We start from the raw sequence: 22,506 nt of genomic DNA on the forward strand, positions 1-22,506 counted from the left end.
TTCATGGATCATCATATGGATGGGAATCAGTCTTGGTTTGCGCAGTATTGCTGACGATGCACTGCTCTGATGGCGATCGGTACATGATGTTCTTCAACCAACAGGAGTCCTACTGTAGAAAGTTCCTCTGAGAGACCAGGCAAGGCGTTCAACTGTCTAATGACTTTTGTCTCCACAGCAGCTATCCCAAAAGCCCACCTGAGTCCTTTTGGGTCTTTGAAATAAGCACTCCGGAGGCAATCTATACCAAGGATGCACAGAGCCTCTGGACCAGTCACAATAGGGTGTTTTTTTCCCCTCCTTCCCAGTCAAGCTCACCTCAGCTTCAAACAAAGTCAAATGCTGAGATACCTCTGTCACCCCAGTATTAGAAATAGGTTCTGTCCTATCGTAGTTTGACACTGGCCAAACGCCAGGCATTCACAAAAGTCATTGGCTTACTTTCTCCTGCTACAATTGGGTAGAGGAGAAGAAAAAAATTAACAAAGGGCTCATGAGTTGAGATAAGGACTAGGAAAAAATACTCTAAGGATAAAACAGGTTCAAATTTAAAGTTATAAAGTAAATTTATTATTAACAGAGTCAGAGAAGGATAATGAGAAGTAAAATAAGCCTTTAAAACACCTTTTTTCCCCCCCAGCCCCCCGCTCCCACTGACAGCGCAGGGAGACAGGGTGTGGAGGTTTTTGGGCAGTTTGACATTCAAAATCCTTTTTTGTTTGCTCAGGGAGAGAAGTCTTTTTTCTGCTATGCCCTGGGGTTCTTTCCATGGACAAACAGTCTTCCCAAAACTGTTGTGGTATGTGTGACTCATCTATGGGGTGCAGTCTTTTAAGGATAGGCTGCTCTAGTTTGGAAGCAAGGGCTCTCCTTCTCTGTCTCTGGAAGCAGGGGCCCTCTCTCTCTATTTGGGTCTCTCACTAGATCACAGCTTTCCTTGGCATCCACCCGCTCCGGCATGAGCACTTTTCCCATGGGCTGCAAGTGGATCTCTGCATCCCCTGTGGACTTAATGCATTACAGAGAGATAGTTTGTTTCACCACAGTCCTCACTACAGCTTGCAGAAGAATCTCATCTCCAGTGCTTGGAGCACCTCCTCTCCTGCTTGTTTTTCCACTGACCTTGGTGCCGCCATGTTGTTTTCCCTCACATCTACTCACTTCCTCCTCTTCTCCGACCAGAAGAAAAACCTCTGCCTGTAGGCACTGTTGGAAACAATACAACTATTAAATTTGTATTTTGTCTCTCTAGTTAGGCTTAACTTGACTTTGCCTTGGGGAAAGGAATTTTCTTTATTTTTTTAAGAGATATAGCATCACTCTAAGGAGATAGGCTTAATATACCAACAGACAGGGAGCAGCCCAGAGACACCCAAAGAGATAAATGGCCATCAACAGAACATTATCTGGTGGTGGGTGGGGGGAAAGCATTCTGGAGGTTCCTTCAAGGGGATCTGACATGTCATCCTGCCTTCTGCTATGTTTAGCAGCTTGGTCACAAGACTCAGGAGATACATTCATTCTTGTAGGACTCCTTTTGTTAGTAGTTTCCTCATTTAGCTTATGCACCTGTGCTGTAAGGACAAAAGTGGGTTTTCCATCCCATCTTCTCCTGTCTTCCCCATTTTTGCACCGGAGGAACCATGGGTTGGCTCATGGAGTGTACCTCCTCTCCCTAGCTAGGCAAGGTCTGCTTCTGATAACAGGGTCTTTGGTCTGTACTGATGAGACTTGGAGAAGGCTCTCTTTAAGCTCCTTGCTGAATTTCTGATGTGTCTCTTCAATCCTGTCTTCCAATTTCTGCATATGCTTGGTCAAGTCTGTTTCCACAGCCAGGATTTGGGCTCTTCTTGGGGGCATAGACAGTGTCTTCATGTGTCTGGAGCCTTCTTGTCATAGAATCACAGAATTAACTAGGCTGGAAAAGACCTTTGAGATGATCAAGTCAAACCTGTGACCCAACACCAACTTATCAACTAAACCATGGCACTGAGTGCCATGTCCAGTCATTTTTTAAACATGTCCAGGGACAGTGATTCCAACATGTCCAGAGGCAGCCTATTTCAAAGCCAAACCACTCTTTCCATGAAGAATTTTTTCCTGATGTCTAACCTAAACTTCCTCTGGTGCAGATTAAGACTCTGTCCTCTCATTCTGTCAGAGGTTGCCTGGGAGAACAGACCAAACCCCACTTGACTACAATCTCCTTTCAGGAAGTTGTAGAAACTGATAAGGTCAACCCTGGACCTTTTTTTTTTTTCCCCAGGCTAAACAACCACAGCTCCCTCAGTCATTCTTCATAGGCCTTGTGTTCCAGGCCCTTCATCAGCCTTGTCATCCTCCTCTGGACACGTTCGAGCATCTCAATGTCCTTCCTAAACTGAGGGGCCCAGAACTGGAAACAGTACTCAAGGTGCAGCATCACCAGTGCTGAGTACAGGGAAAAAATGACTTCCCTTGTCCTGCTGGCTACACTGTTTCTGATACAGGCCAGGATGCCATTGGCCTTCTTAGCTACTTGGGCACACTGCTAGCTCATGTTCAGTCAGCTGTCAACCAGTACCCCCAGGTCCCTTTCTGCCTGGCTGCTGTGCAGCCACTCTGTACCCAGATTGTAGTGCTGCAGGGAGTTGTTGTGACCAAAGTGCAGGACTCTGCACTTGGACTTATTAAACCTCATACTGTTGGACTCGGTCCATCTATCCAGCCTGTCCACGTCTCTCTGCAGAGCACTCCTATCCTCCAGCAGATCAACATGCTCCCAGCTTGGTGCCATCTGCAAATTTGCTGATGGTAGAGTCAATCCCCTCATCCAGATCATCAATGAAGATATTAAACAGGACAGGACCCAATACGGATCCCTGGGAGACACCATTAGTGTCTGCCACCAACTGCATGCAGCGCCGTTCACCACCACTCTCTGGGCATCGCCATCCAGCCAGTTCTTAACCCAGCAAAGAGTGCTCCTGACCAGGCCATGGGCTGCCAGCTTTTCCAAGAGTATGCTGTGAGAGACGGTGTGAAAGGCCTTGCTGAAGTCCAGGTAGACAACATTCACAGCCTTTCCCGCAACCACCAGGCGGGTCACCTAGTAATAAAAGGAGATCAGGTTGGTCAGGCATGACCCGGCCCTCCTAAACCCATGCTAGCTGGGTCTGATCCCTCAGCCATCCTCCGTGTGATGGCTCTCAATATAAACTGTTCCATAATCTTGCCAGGCATTGAGGTCAGGGTGACCAGTCTGTAGTTTCCCAAATCCTCCTTCCATCTTTTCTTGTGAATGGGCATCACATTGGCCAGCTTCCAGTCACCTAGGACCTCCCAAGTGAGCCAGGACTGACTGCTCCCTGACACCATCTACCAACCCAGGAGGACAGCTGTCCTGAGGGCAAGCATCCTCCCACTAAAGACTGAGGCAAAGAAGGCGTTAAACACTTACACCTTCTCCTCATCTGCAGTTTCTAAGTTCCCTCCCACATCCAGTAGAGAACAAAGGTTGGTCTTACCCTTCCTTTTGCTGTTAATATATTTGTAAAAGCATTTTTCATTATCCTTTACAAAAGTTGCCACATTAAATTTGAACTGAGCTTTAGCCTCTCTAATTTTTTCCCTACATGACCTAGCAACCCCCTTAAATACTTCCTGAGAGACCTGTCCCTCCTTCCAAAGATGATACACCCTCTTTTTATTCCTAAGTTCCTTCAAAACCTTGTTGCCCACCCAGGCTGGACGTTTGCCTTGTCGACTCCTCTTTCAGCACACAGGCACAGTCAGTTCCTGTGCCTTCAAGATTTCTGTTTTGAAGTACACCCATCCTTCCTGAACTCCTTTGTTTTTAAAGGCTGCTTCCCAAGGTACTCTCCAAATAAGTCTCTTAAATAGGCCAAAGTCTGCCCTCCAGAAGTCCAGTGTAGAATTTTCATTGATGCCCCTCGTTGTTTCACCAAATATTGAAAACTATAATTTCATAATCACTGTGCCCTAGATGGCCTCCAACCACCACATCTCCCACCAGTCATTCTCTGTTTGCAAACAGAAGATCTAGTGTAGTTCCTCCTTCGGTAGGCTCACTCACCAGCTGTGACAAGTTGTCCTCCACACACTCTAAGAACCTCCTAGACTGCCTCTTCTCTGCTGTGTTGAGTTCCCAGCAGATGTCTGGCAGGTTAAAGTCATTTACAAGAACAAGAGCTGGTGATCTTGAAACATCCTCTGGTTGCTTGTAGAATAAGTTATTCACCTCTTCATCCTGGTTGGGTGGTCTATAACAGACTCCCACCAGGATGTCAGCCTTGTGGGCCTTCCCCCTGATTCTTACCCATAGGCACTCAACCTTATAATTAATTTCAATTTCCATGGCGTTGAGAGCCTTCCTAATATACAGAGTCACCCCTCCACCTCTTCTCCCTTTCCTGTCTCTTCTGAAGGGCTTGTAGCCACCCATCGTAGCACTCCAGTTATGCAAGTCATCCTACCATGTTTCCATGATGGAGAGTACATCATAGCTTTCTTGCTGTACCATGGCTTCCAGCTCCTCTTGTTTGTTACCCATGCTGAATGCAGTAGTATACACGCACTTCAAGTGGGCTACTGATTTCACCCCCAACTGGCTTACCACCTCTGGGCTTGTTTCTGGATAGTCTAGTAGCATCCCCTTCCCTGAACTTAGTTTAAATCCCTCTCAATGAGTCCTGTCAATTCATGGGCTAGAATCCTTTTGCCCTTGTTAGCCAGATGGAGCCCATCTGGCTCTAGCAGGCCAGGTGCCATAAAACTTGCCCCATGATCAAAGAACCCAAAATTCTGCTGATGGTACCAGCCCTTAAGCTACTTTTTGATATAATGTGGGTTCTCTTTCTTTAATCATCATTTGTCCCTGCTATCGAAGAGACTGAGCAGAACACCACCTCTGCTCCTGCCCCATCAACCAATCAACCCAGAGCCCTGAAGTCCCTTTAATTGCCCTGGTGCTCTTCTTTTCAATCTCATCACTGCCAACCTGGAGTATCAGCAGTGGGTAATAATCAGAGAGCTGAATCAGCTAAGGCAGTGTCCCAGTGATATCCTGTTCCCAGGCCCCAGTGAGGCAGGAGACTTTCCTGTGGGATGGGTTCAGTCAAAATACAGGGCCCTCTGTTCCCCTCAGGAGGGAGTCACCTACTACGACTACCCTTCTTTTCTTTTTAATACTAGAGGTAGTGATCCATCTGACAGACAAAGTCTAATTGGGAGGCTCTCCAGCCAGATCATTTTCTTTGATATCTGGCTGACCCTCCTCATCCAGGGCCTCATATCTATTCTGAAGTGACACGTGGGTGGGTGATAGGGGTCGGGAGGTCCCTCCTCGAGTAGGGACCTATTTCCACTCCCTTTCATCTACTAGGTCTCCTCCTTCTGTCTGATGGTAAGAGGCATGGGAGTCCTCTGACTCCTGGTGAGCTTCTCTCAGGGATGGAAGGGTGAAACTCTACCAGTCTATTTCCCTTTCACTTTCCCTAGTACTCCTTAGTCTTTCTACTTCCTCCTTAAGCGCCACCACCAGACAGAGCAGATCATTCACCTGTTTGCACTGCATGCAGGCATCTTTTGCACCATCCCCTGGTACTACTGACAGGCTCAAACACTCCTTGCACAAAGGGGTCTTGACAAATGCGTCCTCCTTGAGGGGTTCTGTTTGGGTTGGTATACTTCTATTAGCTATAGCTTTTGACTGTTTGGAGACCATTGCTAAGGAAAAAAACAAAAAACCAAAAAAACAACCAACCAAACAAAATCCCATCACAAAATAAAACCCCACTACCAGGACGATGGCTGCAACCCTGCCCGCTTGCCCTGTCTGCACAAACTGCCATGCAATGCCTTCCAAGACATGCCATGCCCGTTTGCCTGCTCTAGGTCAGTATGCTCCCTAAAGCCTTCTTTAAACCATCTACCATGGGCAGAGGAAGCCCCTTCATGTGCCTGAATGGCTAATGAGAGGAAGGGAACCACCTGCTCAGCTCCCTTTTCAAATCACCTCTGATGGGTGGAGGAAGGCCCTCCCTGTACCTGAATAACTAACAAGAGGAAGCCATAGTACCCACTGTCTCGTTTTCCTCATTCCACTGTGGTGACGCTAGGAAATGTGAGTATGCCTGTGTTGTGCGAGTTTGAGTCACATCAGTGTTGTACATTTTACCAGGTCTGGACTCTTTAGTGGTTTTGTCATTTGAGAAAAGGATCTCTAGCACAACCCGTTCTCGCAAGCATTGGATTCATTGCTCCATGGTCTTCCTAGGGCCTTGCTGAAGCTGGAGATCTTCTGGACAATGGTATCTCTCCTTCACAATGGCCAAGAGTTGCATCCAGAGGCTGAGGAGTTCGGACCTCCTCAAGATCCCCTGGTCGATACTCATGACACAACAGAGATCCCAAGTGCCTTGCTTTAATACCATCCAAAACTGAACCATCACTGCAGTGTCCCAGACTCAGATCAACAAGCTCAATATACTTGTCGTGTTGTCAGGAGAGGTCTTTCCTGAGATTGCAGAGACTTTCTAAGGATGAAGATTTGGTGATTATTTCTGGTTCTGATTCCTCTGCTTCCTGTGAGGGTCCTGCCTCCCTGTTATCATCCATCAGGCAAATGGATTTGGTCTTATACTTCCTTTTCTGGATGGGGGCAACTGCTATTGGCTTAGGCTGCCCTTCTGGTTTAACTGCACACTGAGTGACCATGGTGTCCTCTGATTTGCTCTCCTTACCCTCCAGCTGTAGGTGCTGCTGTAAGGTGTGTGATAAGCATTAGCCAGGACCCAACACAGTGCAATGAGCTACCCCTCATTGAAGCTGTCACTGCAATTTTCTTTCAGATATTTCCCTACCTTATCTGGGTTCTGAATTTGTTAAGGGACAAAATTCCAAACTATTGGGGCAGAGTTTTTCTTCAGGATCTAGCCTATATCCTCCCACATCCCATGCCACTCCAGATTTTCCACCACTGAGGCAGATCTCTGAGCAACCACCCTGGAAATCTCAGCCCTGATTCTAAATGTGTTGTAGGCCATATAGAGGAGAGTTAACAGAAATAACAACAAAAACATGGTGTCTTTAACATCCAGACGGGAATGAACATTCTCAAAAGGTGATGTGTCAGACCTGAAGGGGGAGAAGGATGTAAAAGGCTGGGAAAAATCATCCCCTACTTTTCTTCCAACAGGCTGGGGGTGATTATTACTAAACGCCCAGAAGTTGCAGCTGAGACCAAGACAGGCAAAACAGCAACGAATACACATCTCATTGCCTCTGATGTTATTTTAACAAAAACTGATATTGCAGAGTGCACCAACAAAGTAATCTTGGTTTGTGTCCCCGATCTGAAAAAGAACCATTTCCCAGGCAAATTGTACCATATATATGGAGATGTATATAAGCCTAGGTGCCAGAGACCCATGATTAAACAGGGCAGCATGTTGACCAGTGAGTTCTGTATCCAGTATAAAATGTTTCAGACAAAATTGTAATTTTTCCACTTTCTCTCTCATGCCCCTTAAGTTGGGTGACAAATTTGTCTTGGTTTGAGACAAATTAAAGGACAACACTCTGGAATGAGTTGCCTCCTTTTATAAGTTCTAACAAATCCCTTTCCACCAATGAGGAATGAATACAAGTGGATATAGGTGAAACAGTAACTGTTTACTAACAAGTGGAACAGCAACAGGCAAAAAACCCCAAAACAACCAAACCAGTAAATAACTGCTAGATAAAACATTGTTAAATCTCACAGATTTCCCCCAAGAACAGAGAGACCCAAAATGCCAGGCATATCCCCCCAAGATGGCCCTCTGCAGCCAAGCATGTGGTTTGGACAAAGGGAAAGATGGTGTCAGTCTTCCTCCCATGTCCCGCTCTGCTTATCTCCCTGACGTCTGGAGCTACAACTGGTATTCTCTGGATCAAGGGCTAGAAACTCACAGAGGGATGGGACTTCACCTTCCTTGCAGCAGGAGATGACAGGAGCAGGCAAAACAAGGTGGCTGGGCTGGGGCAGCTCACAGTCTTCTCCCCTTGGCTGGGCACCAATGGTGATCTAGACTGGCTTGCTGGAGCAGGGGCCACTGCTCAGAATTCGCCCCAAGGCAGTCTCTCCAAGTTGAGAAAAAAAACCAAAAAGAGAGTCCAAAAAGGAAAAGCATCTGCCCGTGCTGCCTTGGCTCTATAACAAGAAACCAAGAGCCAAACAAAGCAACCAAGAAAGAGCGAGCTCTGCCTAAGGCAAAACCCAAGAAGCCAGCAAGGCAAAGATCATGAGTCAAAAAAAAGAGAGTGAGCTGCCTGGGAAAGAGCAGACTTTAAAGCACCTGCCCTACCATCCCCTGAACTCCTGATTCTGTTTCTGCCTGAACTGCTGGTCCTTAAAGAGACAGTAACAATTTTTGGGCACAGATGGCTATGGAATACAATAAAATTTTGGGTTACCCATGGCATGAGCATTTTGTCATATTTTCTCTCCCCTCTCCAGCTAAGGAAAGGGAGTGATAGAGCAGCTTTGGTGGACACCGGGCATCTAGTCAGGGTCAACCCACCACAAATATCCAGTATATTTTGCGCTTTTTTGAACAGCTTTATTTTCAATCCTTTAATGTTTTAAATTTTAAAAGGTCAAGGGAGTATTAAAATTTCAAGCTGACAGAGAAAGTAGAGGAAAGGAAAGGCAGAAAAAAAGAACCAAATGAAACCCAGAAAGTACTGGTTTCATGGGGAAAAAAGTATTTAAAAGCCTTACCGCAAAAGATTTCAGCTTTCAAAAGTCCCTTTTCAATCCAGAGTTTGAATGAAGCCAGCTTTAAAAAAATGCATAGGAACATCAAAGAAAACATTAAAAATGTATTAAAAAATTTTCTTAAAAATACAAATATTTCATGCCAGAAAACACACAATTTTATCAGATCACATGTTGTGAATTAAGTAAAAAACTCCCACCCTCCAAAAACTTAAAATTATACAAGATTCTTCCTATTTGACTGTGATATGTGCCTTTAAGTTTAGCTTTCAGAGACTGGTACAATGAAATTATTCTGGCCTTTTTACCTTTATTACCAAATGATATAGCAACATATGACATTGTAGCTTAGTCATAGAAATGGAGGATGCTGGGGTTTTTTTTAATGGAATATCATTATGATTCTAACTCTTAATAAAAATCATAACAGTAAGGAAAACCCTTCCAAACCAAAATATTCACATCTTTTCAGTTTTTTAAAAAGAAGATTGATAACATATTAACTTTGCATCTACACCCAGTTCAAAAGAAATACTGAAATACACTGCAGAAAAGTTCTGTTGTCAGAACACCTGTTAAAATACTTAGATGAGACAGGAAGCCTGTTTCTGCACAACTATAAGTTCTAGTGTAGTCCGAGTGCACCCTGCAGGTGTAAAAGTTATTCATGCTTTGTACTCAGCAGATTTGTGTTTTAAATGATCCTTGAAGGATCTTTGAATTATTGGTGCTACTATAGTTCTCCAATGTCAAGCACCTAGTTGAGCAGAAGCAGCAGTAAAGAATTGTGGTGGGTTGACCTTGGCTGGATGCCAGGTGCCCAAAGCCCCTCTATCACTCCCCTCCTCAACTGAACAGAGGAGAGAAAATATAATGAAAAGCTCATGGGTTGAGATAAGGGCAGGGAGAGATCACTCACCAAATACTGTCATGGGCAAAACAGACTCAGGGAAATGAGTTTATTACCAATCAAATCAGAGCAGGATAATGAGAAAGAAAACCAAATCTTAAAAACACCTCCCCCTCACCTCTCCCTCCTTCCTGAGCTTAATGTTACTAACAATTTTCTTTATCTCCTCCCCCAGTGGTATAGGGGGACAAGAAATTGAATTTGTGGTCAGTTTGTCACACTGTTTCTGCTGCTCCTTCCTCCTCAAGGGGACCACTCCTCACACTCTTCCCCTGTTCCAGTGCAGGTCCCTTCCACAGGGTGCAGTCCTTCAGGAACAGGCTGCTCCCAACATGACTACCCTGCAGTTTCACAAGTCCTGCCAACAAACCTGTTTGAGTGTGGGCTCCTCTCTACAGGTCCACAGGTGCTGCCAGGACCCTGCTCCAGCACAGGCTTCCCATGGGGTCATAGCCTCCTTCAGGCATTCACCTGCTTCAGCGTGGGTCCCTTCCATGGGGTGCAGTCCTTCAGAAACAGACTGCTTCAGCATGAGTCCTCCACAAGGGTCACAAGTCCGGCCAGTAAATATGCTCTAGCGTGGGCTCCTCTCTCCACAGGTCCTGCAAGGACCCTGCTCCAGGTGCAGGCTTCCCACAGGCTTACAGACTCCTTCAAGCATCCACCTGCTCCAGTGTGGGTCTCCTCCACAGGCTGCAGGTGGATCTCTTCTCCCCCATCGACCTCTCTGGGCTGCAGGGGCACAGCTGCCTCACCGTGGTCTTGCACTATGGGCTACAGGAGAATCAGCTCTGGCACCTGAAGCGCCTCCTGTCCCTCCTTCTCCACTGATCTTGGGGCCTGCAGAGTTGTTCCTCTCACATATTCTCACTCCTCTCTTCTGGTTGCAGTTGCTGTTGCACAGGTTTGTTTTTTTTTCCCTGCTTAAATATGTTATCCCAGAGGTGGTACCACCATCACTGATGGCCTTGGCCATCAATGTGTCTCTCTTGAAGCTAGCTGGCATTGGCTCTATCAAACATAGGGGAAGCTTCTGGCAGCTTCTCACAAAAGCCACGCCTGTACCTCCTCCCTAGCAAAACCTTGCCATGCAAACCCAATACAAGAATAAACTACTGGACTACCACAAAAAAATTTAACAAACATTAATAGAAATGAGCACACAAAAATTTGATTTCCATTTTGTTCTAAACCTCTTAACAAATATAAAACAACATTGTGCGGCCCTATAAATGGTACAGTTAGAAAAAAACATTTGCTGTCAGACTTTCCAAAGTCAAGGTAGTGCTTCTTTACTACAACAGACACAGCAAACCTTCTGTAGATTACAAATAGATATAGACTACGTAAGAAAAATATGATCAAACAAAATTCAATGTCAATAATTTTGATCTCTGTGTTTTTCTTTTTTTGGATCAACAGAAATAAAAACATTAAAAAAAAAAAATTCATGAAGTGGTGCAATTGGCACCTCAAAGACGGCTATGGGATTCACCAGGGTTATACAACTGCAGTGTTAATACCTCTTTACTCCAGGGTATGTTTCCATTCTGTCTCCACCCAGTATATGTCTGTACCAGAGTCCATAAAGGGAACAAGTGTGCCCAAGACCTTTTTTATGCTCCAGTGACAGTTACTTTTTTGTATAACCTGTACAATTAATTGCACTTGGTTCTCGGGCCCAAAAAACCATCTGGATAAGGTCTGAAGGCAAGATGCAAAGAAAGTATGCACATCCCAAGAGTGTTCATTTATCTGCTTGTACAGCAACAATACATACTGAGAGCATATGTTCTCAAAACAAAGGTCATAGCTTATTAAATAAAATAAAATTTAAAAATAGAGGAACATCTCCAAACAAACTACTTGTCACATAAGTTACATTTTGAAAATATTCAAGAAAAGCTCCAAATTTGCAAAACATGTGCATGCAATCTATAGCTGCACTGTATACAAATTAGCTAACAAGGTTAACCAAAACAAAAGCCAAATTTAAACTCTGCCCTATTGGTCATGGGAAGAAAAATGCAAAGTCACAAACCTTAAACAAACTTATTTAGCATGAAAATACCATAATCAGAACAGTTTTTTTACAGTATTACTTACCCCACCCAATGCATACATTTCATGAACTCTAATGCACATGAGAATTAGAGAAGTGAAAGAAGGGATTCAAAGCAACCCTGTCTCAGTTACCCTTTGAACCCAATACTAAGCTTGGTTTTGTCAAACTGAAGACTGTCCACAGAAGCCACTTGCTCATAACAAATCATCTCCTTCTTATCCAATATCTTAGGTCCACCATAACAATAAATAATCTACAGAAACCAGTCAAAATGTATATACATTTTTCCAAACTTAAGGCATGCAACAGAGGCTTTGCCCTTTGATTCTGGAAAAGCATACTGTCAAAACAAAATTAACACAAATAATGTCATACCTAAGGTTTTTTTCACCCACCTCCTGTTCCAGAAATAAAACACTGGTCCTTTTTCTCATGCCTCACTTTTAGGTAGACACCTAAAGTTAGATTTTGTATTCACATTGTTGTAAGAATGGAGGCACATAGGTCCATATTCTGAAATCAGGCAGGCATGAGACCAGAACTGCATAGTGTGAAAATGTAATAAACTCTGATGTTTAGATTTTATACCTACTTTAAGCAAGGAGAAAAGAATGCAAAAATATTTCAACAAAGTAATTATGAGAATACCTCTATCAGGCAATATATCCCACTATAAATACAAAACTAGTAGTAGTGCCACTAATAATAAAAAACCAAACACTTGATAAAAAAAAAGTTGGTTAATTTCTAATATTTAAAAAATCTCCATAACTAATTTGCTTAACATTTAGCCAATTTTCTAAACCAAACCTGAACTGTATAATAAGAGGAAGCTTTCTTGCATTTCAGATGTGTGCTGGTTTTGCATTAATTGATTTGTGGTGAGAAGGGAAAGAGCTAACTATGGAAGTAATTTTTGAGAAGAGCTACAAAGAGCTTCCTCTGTGTCTAGCAAAACCAATAGCTAGCTAGGCTCTAAGAAATAACAACCTATTAAATAATTAAAAAAACTAGATCCGCCTCTGTGAGATTCATATTTTAAAGACAGGCAAGCCTGGGAAAAGCTCTTTCTCTTCTGGCTTTTAGAGAGAGAATTTCCCTCTCCCCCTTCCAGCGTGTTGGCCGGGCAGGGGGAGACTAGGCTGTGGGACCAGTTCAAAGCTGCCAGGCAGGGGAGGGGAGGCCATCAGCCCCAGCGTGCTGCAGCTGAGTCCTAGCCTGGCTACTGAAATCCTAGCTGCTCCCCCATCCTCCCAGCACGACCTTTCATCTTCATGGTAAACAGCTCCTGCAAAAAATCACATGACCACCCGAAGGCCTGAGCAAGATATTAACTCTTTCACTGCACAGATGAAACTTGCAAAACATTGATCCTATCTCGAGTGAAAGAAAAGAGCAAAGACACGTAAAACACAACATGAGACACTGAGGTCAGTAAAGAAGTCAAATTCCAGATTGGAGGAGAATGAGGAGATGCCTTAGTTTTGGGCTGAAATTCTCTTGTAAAGCTATGGAAAAGAATATAATTGATACATCATGCTCTTTTTCCCTATAACTCATTAAATGCATTGGAGTGATGTAGCATTCTAACCACAGCCATGAACAGAGGCACTAGTGTTGAAATAAGCAGATGTTGCAGGAGCTGTGATCAAATGAGAAGTTTGAACAGAGAGAAATGAGAGCGATGAGAAACCTTGCCCCAGGAATAGAAGAAGAAAACCTCTCTTTCCCAGAGATAGATGAAGAGAACTTTTGTTTTTATGCTAGAACAGCTCATCCTTAAAAATAGCACCCTAATAAGTTGACATGGCCCAGGAATGCAGCTGTGGGGAGGCTGTGAAAGATAGGAGGGACTTCACAAATGCAGATTTATGGACTGCTGCTATTCCTGGAAATTGAAGCCACGAGAGAACTGTTTCTTGTGGAGAAGTCTCCATAATCTTAATAAGAGGGACTTTCCCTAAGTGAACTGAAGAAAGACTATTCCAGAGGTCGTAAACTGACTGAAAATACCAGGTTTTGTCTCTGTACATTGACAGTGAGAAAGGAGAGTTGGGGGGAGGAAAAGTGTTTTAAAAGTTTATTCTGATTCTTACTATTTTTCTTTTAGTTCTGTTAATAAAGTTTTATCTATACCCTTTAAAGTTTGAGCCTGCTTTGCTCTCCTGTTAATTCTTATCTCACAACAGAAAATGAGTAAGTAATTCTAGTGGGTGCATTGGCATTTGTCCAGCACTCAATCTACCACATTATTTGGTGCCGAAACCCAAGAAACAAAAAATTAGCAAACCAAAACCACTACAGGATGTTACAACTTTTACCACATAGGAAGTGCAAACTAAAAAAGAGACACCAATAAAATCTTGAGAAAAAATGGTCCATTTTTGCTGACAGTTTCTTAATTCATGGCAGTAAATCTTATTTCAAGCAAATGTTGTGAGTTAGTAGAAATTAACAAAGACATGAGACTGAAAAGCTTTTAGTAATTTCACATAACATAAATGGAACATAACTGCATCAGTTAGTTTCCCAAAAAAATGTTTACTGGGGGCAGAAAATGTTTTCTAAAGTTTCAGAGAGTTTTAAGAAAATATTTCAATATGAAATTATTTCATAATTGAATGCTGGATTATGTAAACACAATTTGTACAAATTAATTAACTAAATAGGAAGTTAAATATTTTGCTCTCAGAAAAAAATATATATAATATGAACACCCATATAGCTATTAAACTACTGCTAATGAAGGAAAAAAATCAGAATCATTTCAAGACTGTGACATCTTACTCATTACCTTAAAATAAACTCCAGACCTCTATTACATAGAAAAGTTGCCCAGAGAGTATTCAATATTTTTATTGTCAGAATGCATGGTCATATGAATATTTCTTTTCAGATACTCAGTAAGAAAAATAACTGTATCAAGCATATCTAAAGTAAAAGAAAAAGAATACTTATAAAAAAGAAACAACAATGACAAAAAAAAAGCTGGAAACATCTTGTATAATTACCATCCTTTAACATCTGCAGGAGCTATCACAAAATCTACAAGAATCTGTAAGCAAGCATTTTAACCACCCATTCTCTCTACTAGGAGTAAAATGGTGGAATTGGAAAGATAAAACATGGATATCACACCCCACACATATGCTTTTGTATTTGACTTCTCATTTCCCATTAGCAAAGGGTAGTTAATCACTTAAAACATTATATTCCAAAAAAGATAAAGTGCTTCTCTTAAAATATAAAAGAAGGAATGAAGAAATTTTAATGCACTGAAATATGAGTAGCTAACATTGAGTTTTCAAATTTATGCCTACAGTATTCTATATCTGGCATATATATTAAATAATCTAGGTCCTATTAATTTCAAAATTAAATATTAGCAGATGCATGAACTTCAGTGTGATTAATTAATTTAATTTTGTGGGCTTGCAGCTGTTTTAAAATGCAATCAAAAGATATTTTTATTTCTTTGAGTGACGCTGCTAACCTATCTTACCTCTGATAGACAATCAGTTTTCCTACACTTGGAAAAAATATAATCTAAAAGTCACTTCTGTTGGGCTAAAATATGAAAAAGTAAAGAAGAATATAGGAGATGGAAAAATAATTTATAAAATCATTTGAGCAATGTTAGAACCCAGGGCACAGGGAATATTTCTCTGCCTGCCCTGAGGGGTCCTGGCCCCCAGAGAAGCACTGCCTTTAACCTTGGCCCATGGAGAAGACTTCCAAGACTTTGGGATGGACTGGAGTCTACAAGTGTGTGAGATAGATCATAGAGAATAGTGTAGTTTGTCACAGGGTGAGAAATTTAGAGTTTTGGGATTTTAGTATAGAGGTAGATAGGAGGCAAGATGGACGATCTTGGGCGTTGTCTCAAGCTTCTTCTTCATCTACTCCATTTTCTGCAGTGTTGGTGGCACAGGGTGATTTGCCACAGGAAGCCGCAGTGCAGAGGTTACATGGACAGACAAAGGATTAGTTATTGGTAGAAAGGTAGAAATAAAGTACATTTTAAGAGTTAATTGGATAAAACAGCTTTAAAAGACCTTGAAACCGTACATCTTGTGACCATTTTTGCTGTACTTTCTTGCGCGCTAAGTCTGGCAGATGACATGCCAATTTTCTGATAACAATGCACAGCAACCTGAAGACCAAAAAAAGTCCTATGCGTCTCTCAGTCCTGGCACAGAACTGTTAAAAGGAGGTTTTCCCCCATCAGGGGAGCCTCTGGGGCCCAACGAGAGGGGCTTCACTCACAGAGCAATACAGGCAAATGCAAGAAATTTCAGCTCTAACCAAAAGGTAAACAAAAAAGGGAAGTAAGCAATGGCTTTAAAAAAATTTGCCTTAAATGTAATGAAAAATGAAAACAATAGAGAGTAGGACAATATGGTCACAGATAAAGAGATAACTTTATAATGTCAAATGTAAAATCAAACAGGATAGAGACCAGCTAGGTGAGAGAGAAATAAATGACTGACAGAGGAAGACAGATAAAAAGAAAAGCAGTTAGGAGTAGACTGAGTTCTGTTTTGGATTGTAGAAGTTTATTCTTTATGAAGCACTGAAGAAAAAATGTTCATGGCTTTATTGAAGCCCTTTTTAAAGCAAATCCTCATAGGAGGAAATGTAAAACTATTGGGAAACCAGCTTTTACCTCATATTAAACAAGGCTCATGAACAAAACAAGTAATCTTTAATTTCTTTATCTGCACAGATGTTAATTGATTACAATACTTGAAATCTTACTGCACTCTTTTCCATATCAGCTTGCTCTTAGGTAATCTATTTCTTGTGGAAAAAAATTGCATCAGTAGCTTCATAGTATTAGAAGCATTTAACTGACTGCAAGACTTTTATTTACTGGGTAATTTTTCTTTAGTTTTGTGTGTCTGGAGGAAGACATCTAAGAGTACTAGGAGCACTAACTAACATGACTAGTATAAATCCCCTTTTCCTGCAACCTGCTTCTAAGCTCTCTGCTTCAGCTTTGAGACGCTGAAGAATACTTTTTACAAAGATTCACAGTTCAGTTTTTTATTATGTGTATTCCCGACCAATAAGCTATTCTTTAGAAGCATTTAATTTCAACATCCCAAAAATATAATAATTTCTTTTTAGAAGGCCATAAATCCTGCAGATTCTTCATCATCTGAGAGTCAATGCATCTCACACACAGCTTGCATGCTGATGCTTGGGATTCTAACCTTCATACTCTTTGAATACCAGGTAAGGTATATGAGGGAGGTCGTTTTCTCCAACCTATGTTGTTCACACAACCCTAATGTTAAGACTTCATACTTACTTTAACCAGGGAGAAAAAAATGTCATGTGAAATTACTACTTTGTTGCTCAACATGAAATTTCAATGAAGAGACCCAAAACTTTTAAGACTCCACTACTTGAGATGAGAATTTATGTAATTTGACTCCATACCTGATCCTGATATCTTACTTTTGTGTTTGTGTCCTGGGGTGACTTCATGGTGCTGAATTGTATCCCCATTCATCTGTTTAGTCCAGAAATAAGTTTTGCACCTTTAAGACTGGTTCTGAGAGCAAAGGGGGGGGGGGAGAGAAGAAGCGCGCAGTTTGTTATCAGAAACTGCACTCACTCCTAAACATTCCTGCTCCTGGACTGTGTTGTCTGCAGACGGACAAACAGCAGGACAGAGCTCTCCTTTGCTTTTAGCTAGTTTTTAGCTATCTGAGGTGTTGTTATTATATTTCTAGAGTCCCATACCTCCTGGCTGGTTTTCTCACAAGCAGCTCTTTACAGCAGAGTTGTTCCCGCTTCTTTGTCAGGGCTCCTCAAAGGCTCTCCCTGAACAGCCAACCAGCCCAGCCCAGCCCAGCCCAGCCCAGCCCAGCCCAGCCCAGCCCAGCCCAGCCCAGCCCAGCCCAGCCCAGCCCAGCCCAGCCCAGCCCAGCCCAGCCCAGCCCAGCCCAGCCCAGCCCAGCCCAGCCCAGCCCAGCCCAGCCCAGCCCAGCCCAGCCAAGCCAACCCCCCCCCCATCCTTTTATCCCAGTTATCTTCATTAGCCACAGCTGCCACCCAATTAAGGACATCACAGCTGCAGCCCATTTAGAACAACTAGGATCGGGGCAAGGCCACTTATACAATACATATATTTTACTAGGACTCCTACTATACTGAGGCAGAGAAGGTCCCTGAACTGTGGGTTTTCTTTTCTGTGGAACTGTTTAAACCTGCTCTGGACTGAACACCCAGAAGAGCACTGGCAGCTCGCATCTGTGGCCCACCAGGCTGGGCCTGGGCCGCGGCATTTCTAGTGCCAGAGGGACTGATAATAGACTGGATGAGCTGAGCTGTAACCCACGAAAAGGACTTTCTGAGTTTGTCATCTCTTCAGATTGGCAAGATGCTTTATTGGTTTATATTGTAAATTTTTTTTCGTGCTGGTGAATGCTTTGCCTGTTAAATAAACAGGTTTTTTCCATTTTTCTCCAAGGAAATATTTTCCTGAACCAGTTGGGGGAGGGGCCGATTGAATCTGCTTTCTAGAGGAACCCCTTTGGAGCTTTTGTCTCAAATTTACCCTAAACCAGGACAGTTTGTTACAGTAGATTGCTTCTACGGGGGTGGGGATGTGGAGCTATTAACAAAGTAAACTTGGCCTTGAAGACAATTTCAGTAAGATTTTGGACTTTAAAACCATTTTCCCATATCTGCTTTTTTTAATTTTTAAACATTTCCTATAGGGAAATAGGCTTAAATAAAGAAACAACTTCACCAATAGAAACAACTTACAGCAAAATTCTTGGTCTACTTTAAGGCATAATTTTACGTTTTTAGTGCCAATAGTTTCTTGTAACTTGCTCTATCTTACATTAGATATCTTGTTATAAACAGTTAAGAAGTCTCATGGGAAATTATGTATATGGATTTAAATAAGATTTTCTGCCTGATAACCACTGCTGAGTGACATCTTCCTGACAGTGTGTAAGAAGAGGCAACTGTCTTCTGGAAATTACACTGAAAGGGAACAATAATGGGTAAAAGTGCTAGTAGTTCTTTAGCACAGTAGTAAATTTATTTAGTAAAAGTTCTGTAACAACAGGAGAGGAAAAATAAAAAGCCTTCCTTCAGCAATTACACATGAAGAAAGATAGAAAAGGAGAAACGGGGGACTACATTACCTGGAGCAATGACTTCTAAGCCACTATGGACAACACTGGGAATGTCAGAAGATAAAAAATTTAATGTTTTAATTCAGAATCTGAAAGGATTGACAGGAACATAAATACACAGGTCAGATTTCTAAAAAGATAATTTTAAAAATTATTTTAAAATATATATAAGATTTTTTAAATTGAATTTGAGTGTCAGTGGCTGCACATGAGATACTATTGTACATTCACAAAAACCTTGCAGACAGGCAATTTTGAGAATTGCTCAAGTACATTTCTGTAAAAAAACAGGACAAAAAAACTCCACCTAAGGCTTTTCTGAATTTTATAAACTGCTTCTCTAAAATTCAAGATGCATATAAAAAATTCAGAATTTCTGGTTAAATAAAATGGAAACACAGTAACAGTTTACTCAAATGGAAACTAAAAACCTAGTCCATAAGCCACCATTTCCTATGTCAGATCCCTAAGAGATAACCCTCACCTATTATCTTAAAGCTCAGTCGAGCTTATATTCTGAAACTGACAAGACAAAAAAGTGTGATGTAAAGTGTGATGAAGTATGATACAATGCCTTACCATCAGTTTTGAGACATTACTATGTAAACAATAATTTTTACATTTCTAAATTGACTTTCATTATTCTGATAATAAATATTTCAAAGATCCTAGATTATTATAATATAGGACAATGAATTTCAGACTCTGCCTCTTTAATTATATCACTTACTATGAAGCCAACACAACACTGGAAGAACTAACTTCCTTAACTTACAACATGCTTCTTCCTACACTGATATTAAAATAATCCAGCCTGGATGTGATTTTTTTTACACTGTACAAAGATTACAAATGTCTACCTAACTGGACTTTTTGAATTTGATAAGTGTCACTTCACTCTCTTTTCTTTAGGCTCAGCAATACAAACATCAACTTGAGCTGTAGTTTTCTAAGCTACTGTACAAGACAAGTACTGTGCTAAAAATATGCAGTTACTCGAACTGTGAGATATTTTCTAGAGACCAATATTTTTATGAGATTCAAATTAATAGGAAATGCCCTTCCTGTGTTTTTTAGGTTGCGAGGCTAATGAATTTACCTTCTTAATGGAGGAAAAAAAGGAGGGAAGTGGAGAAATAAGTTTGCATTTTTAATTTCTTTGAATTAAAAAATCCCCAAGTTTTTAAAGGAAATGCATCTAGAACCTGGCACCTTTGTCAAGTTGTACTTTAATTCACACCTAGAACTGATGGAAATGCTTGTGAAGGAGGTGAGTGCAAAGATAGACTCACTTAAAGTCAAGGTATTTTTATATAGAGAAATGAACAGCTCTAATTAGAAAGGTCTGGCCACACATATACAGGTATGACACATCTAATTCACTACAACTATACAAAAACAGCCTATATGAATTGAACACTCAATCTGAACAATACAAAACACTTTGCAGTACAATACAAGAAAACAATTTACTGATTTATGATTAGGACTTCCATATACTACAGCAAAATGGCTGTCAGTACCGATTCTGAAAAAAAAAAAAAAGTGCGCTTCACAATCAACTAAGTCTTCAAGTCAGCTTGTTAGGAAATTCAGTGCTTTATGTACAGCAAAAACATGGACCTGAAATACACATGCAAATTTCAATTTTAATACTAGTTATACCAGTTATAGATTTGATTTTAAATGGAAAATTTCTGAATGGAACAAAAATTAAAAGAAGTCAGGTTAATCAAAGATAAACCTTATAAAATGCTTTAAATGTGTTTTCTTTCAAAGTTTCAATTATGTCATCACTTTCAAAAGAATTTGCTTATTCTAAGGCCTTGTATCAAAAGTTTTATTTCATAATATACTCACATACAAGCAGATATTCCCACCTATTTTTCTAATATTTTTCCCCCACATAATATTTATGGAAAACCTTAAGTAGTACTGGTACAAACCAGAAAAATTACTTAACTATGCTCTGGCCAGAACATGAGCTGGGAGGAAGGGAAAAAAGATAATTAAAGTCACAGGCAAATGGCAGCCTGCCCTCTACCCTCTTGCTGTCACAAACCTCCCAAACATCTTGATAAGAACAGCACCTGTGTTGTCAGAGCAGTGAAAAGGGCAGAGAACTTGAGGCAGGACTAGAAGAAGCTCTTTTCTTTCAAACTTTAGGTAGAATATAATTTGTGATTTATCATTTTTAGAGGCCTTCAGTACATTTCCTAAAGATAAAAGAGGAAAAATTTCAGCTATGGAAATAAACAAAAATCTCACCTTATTATGGTCGTACTTATATGGGATTTTGAGGGTATCCATGGCTCTGATCATGGCCTGCATTGCTGTAAATATATTCTGGTACACCAATTTCGTAAAGCCCCTTTTGTCTTCATCAGAGTAACCTGATCCATGAATAATTCTCATCTGTTTGATGAATGTGCTTTTGCCACTCTCTCCTGTGCCTGCAAGACAAATAAGAATATACTTCAGCCAATGGACACAAACATGACTTTTCTGCACAAAGTGGACAGCTTGTTAAGTTCAGGGCAAAACACTGTCAAGTGGTTATGGTGCTTGCAAGGTGCTTGCTTCAATATCAAGACAGCAGTAACACAGTAACAACTGCAGCAACATTGAATTAAAAAAAATTTTTGAAGACAAAATACAAGCAAAAAAAACAAAGCAATGAGTTAATAACTAAAACAAAACTTCTCCAAAAAATCTAGAATACACCACTGGGTATTTAAAATTATAAGCATAAAATTCCAATCCCAAAGAAATAGTTCTCAACTACAGGGAATTACTATTAGATGTTCTATCACAAAAAATCATAGAGTAAGAAAAAAAATTAGCTTGCATGGCCAACTTTCAGAACATTATGGTAAGCAGCAATATACAACCAATGCATAATTCTTAGAAAGCCAAATAATGTAACAATTATGGTTGTGCAAACTTCAACCTCAGAAATATATAAAATCAGCTTTAAGTAAAATTTGGCTTGTATTTGTTAATGCACAGTCACGACTTCCTTTACATTTCTTTGTATCTTTGTACTTTACACAAAGCATAAATAACGAATAAATTAATATTCTGCATGTTTACCAATTTAAAGTTAAGATTTGCTTGTTTGGAATTTTACACAAAACATATCACATAGCATTTTTTCCTTTGGCAAAATTCAGTCTCTCTGTGATTAGCTGAGCTTATCTAAGCAATCAAATCGTATGAATACTTTATAAGAAGGAACTGAAATTTAAAATAGTTGCGCAGCCACATGAATGCTGTATGTACACCTAGCTATTTAGCTCCCTAAGAAATGCAATGCATTCAAATGCATGCAGTACTTAGCCTTGCAGCCTAGATTCTATTTTGATCATTTTTATAAAGCTTTCAGGCCTCATTTATGATATAATACTTGATTACCAGGACAAAGAAAGTTTTATGCGTTACATGATATTTTAGGTGTCTCAGAGTACTGTATTTCACAAGCAGTGCAATGTTGCAGTACAAGCTGATTCGTACTGAACATGAATCCGGTTATAAATAAGAAATCCAGCCCAGTTCCATAAACCAGCCTATGGGCTGACTGACAGAGGTTTCAACCAATAACAACTCTCCT

At 40.9% G+C, this 22,506-nt stretch overlaps 1 protein-coding gene across 1 annotated transcript in view; it reads right to left on the minus strand.

Moving 5' to 3' along the window:
* Positions 1–22,506, minus strand: part of LOC128946022 (guanine nucleotide-binding protein G(q) subunit alpha) — a 216,631-nt gene that overhangs the window by 101,062 nt on the left and 93,063 nt on the right. Inside the window, exon 2 of the mRNA XM_054289965.1 lies at positions 21,165–21,349. Coding sequence (XP_054145940.1) covers positions 21,165–21,349 — 185 coding nt within the window. The remainder of the gene's footprint in view (positions 1–21,164; positions 21,350–22,506) is intronic.

The sequence above is a fragment of the Melozone crissalis genome, unplaced genomic scaffold (genome assembly GCF_028551555.1).
Source record: "Melozone crissalis strain CALT ecotype California unplaced genomic scaffold, PUWL_Pcris_2 ptg000069l_1, whole genome shotgun sequence".
NCBI classification, from domain to species: domain Eukaryota; kingdom Metazoa; phylum Chordata; class Aves; order Passeriformes; family Passerellidae; genus Melozone; species Melozone crissalis.